At 34.6% G+C, this 1,015-nt stretch overlaps 1 protein-coding gene across 1 annotated transcript in view; it reads right to left on the bottom strand.

Moving 5' to 3' along the window:
• Positions 1 to 694, bottom strand: part of LOC107842444 (D-xylose-proton symporter-like 3, chloroplastic) — a 6,152-nt gene extending 5,458 nt beyond the window's left edge. The window contains exons 1-2 of the mRNA XM_016686290.2: positions 222 to 694; positions 67 to 140 (exon numbers count right to left, since the gene is read on the bottom strand). Of these exons, the coding sequence (XP_016541776.1) occupies positions 67 to 140; positions 222 to 446 (299 nt within the window). The 5' untranslated portion in view covers positions 447 to 694. The remainder of the gene's footprint in view (positions 1 to 66; positions 141 to 221) is intronic.
• Between the last annotated feature and the right edge of the window lie 321 nt (positions 695 to 1,015).

Here is a 1,015-nt window from a genome sequence, read left to right as displayed (position 1 = left end):
GGAGGGCTGGAGGAGGAATTGATGAATGACAAAGAAAAGCTATTGAATAAATGTCAGCCAACTTACGGCAAAATAACAGAAGACCAACTGAACTCCTCTAGATATGCTGACTCAGCTTCTTCTCCTGAAGATGCCGAAACCTATAATTAAAAAGGAAGATTAACAAAAGAGGAAGCAGAAGTAAAATTAGAAATGAAGGTATTCAGTTTGTCTGCATCTACCTTCAGTCTGAGCCTGCCGTTAGGAAGTAATGGCACTTTGTTTCCCAGAAAATTTTCCTTGTTCCTTGGCATGAATGAGCAATCTCGTGTACATTGATTTAGGTTCTTAGCAGTGAAATTGCAGGAAATGGAGATGAGGCTCTTGGATCGAATTGGCAATGGTGGTTTTGAGAGTGTCATTGACCCTCTGGAATTGTACCAAAGTTGTAGAGAAGTGAAAGCCATTTATGCAGTACTACACCTATGGAGAGTTGGAAACAACAAGGCTGCCAATAAAACGATCAAATTGACTTACACTTCTATTGTTATACCGGGTCCCGCTGCGTACAATCCACAAATTTTAGCTCAATAGTAACGCTCAAACATCAACCATACAACAATTTTTTTTAGAGAAAAAAAATATTTAAGGCCCATTTAGCTGATTTTCAATCTCCCAATATCAATATTTCGACCCCAAGAGGAGAAAAAACTCTTATCTAAAATATTGTGATATTTTTATATTGTCCTTTTATAGTGTCATTTTTTATAATATATATATATATATATGTTTTATTGTCATGATCTACTACAAATAATAAAAATAATTGTACACAACAATGTCATGATCTACTACAAATAATAAAAATAAAATTAAAATACTTAAGAGAATGTTTTATTGTACACAACAATCTTACCCTAGATCCAGGTGGTCCAGTCTTCCTCAAACCCCGCATATTATGTAAGCTTTAGTGCGGTGGTCTGCTATTGTAAACATCTTAAGCTCACATTTTTTAAAATAGGAAAAATATTTGTCA

Source organism: Capsicum annuum, chromosome 9 (assembly GCF_002878395.1).
Source record: "Capsicum annuum cultivar UCD-10X-F1 chromosome 9, UCD10Xv1.1, whole genome shotgun sequence".
In the NCBI taxonomy this organism is placed as follows: Eukaryota; Viridiplantae; Streptophyta; class Magnoliopsida; order Solanales; family Solanaceae; genus Capsicum; species Capsicum annuum.
This window is presented reverse-complemented; position numbering and strand designations above follow the sequence as displayed.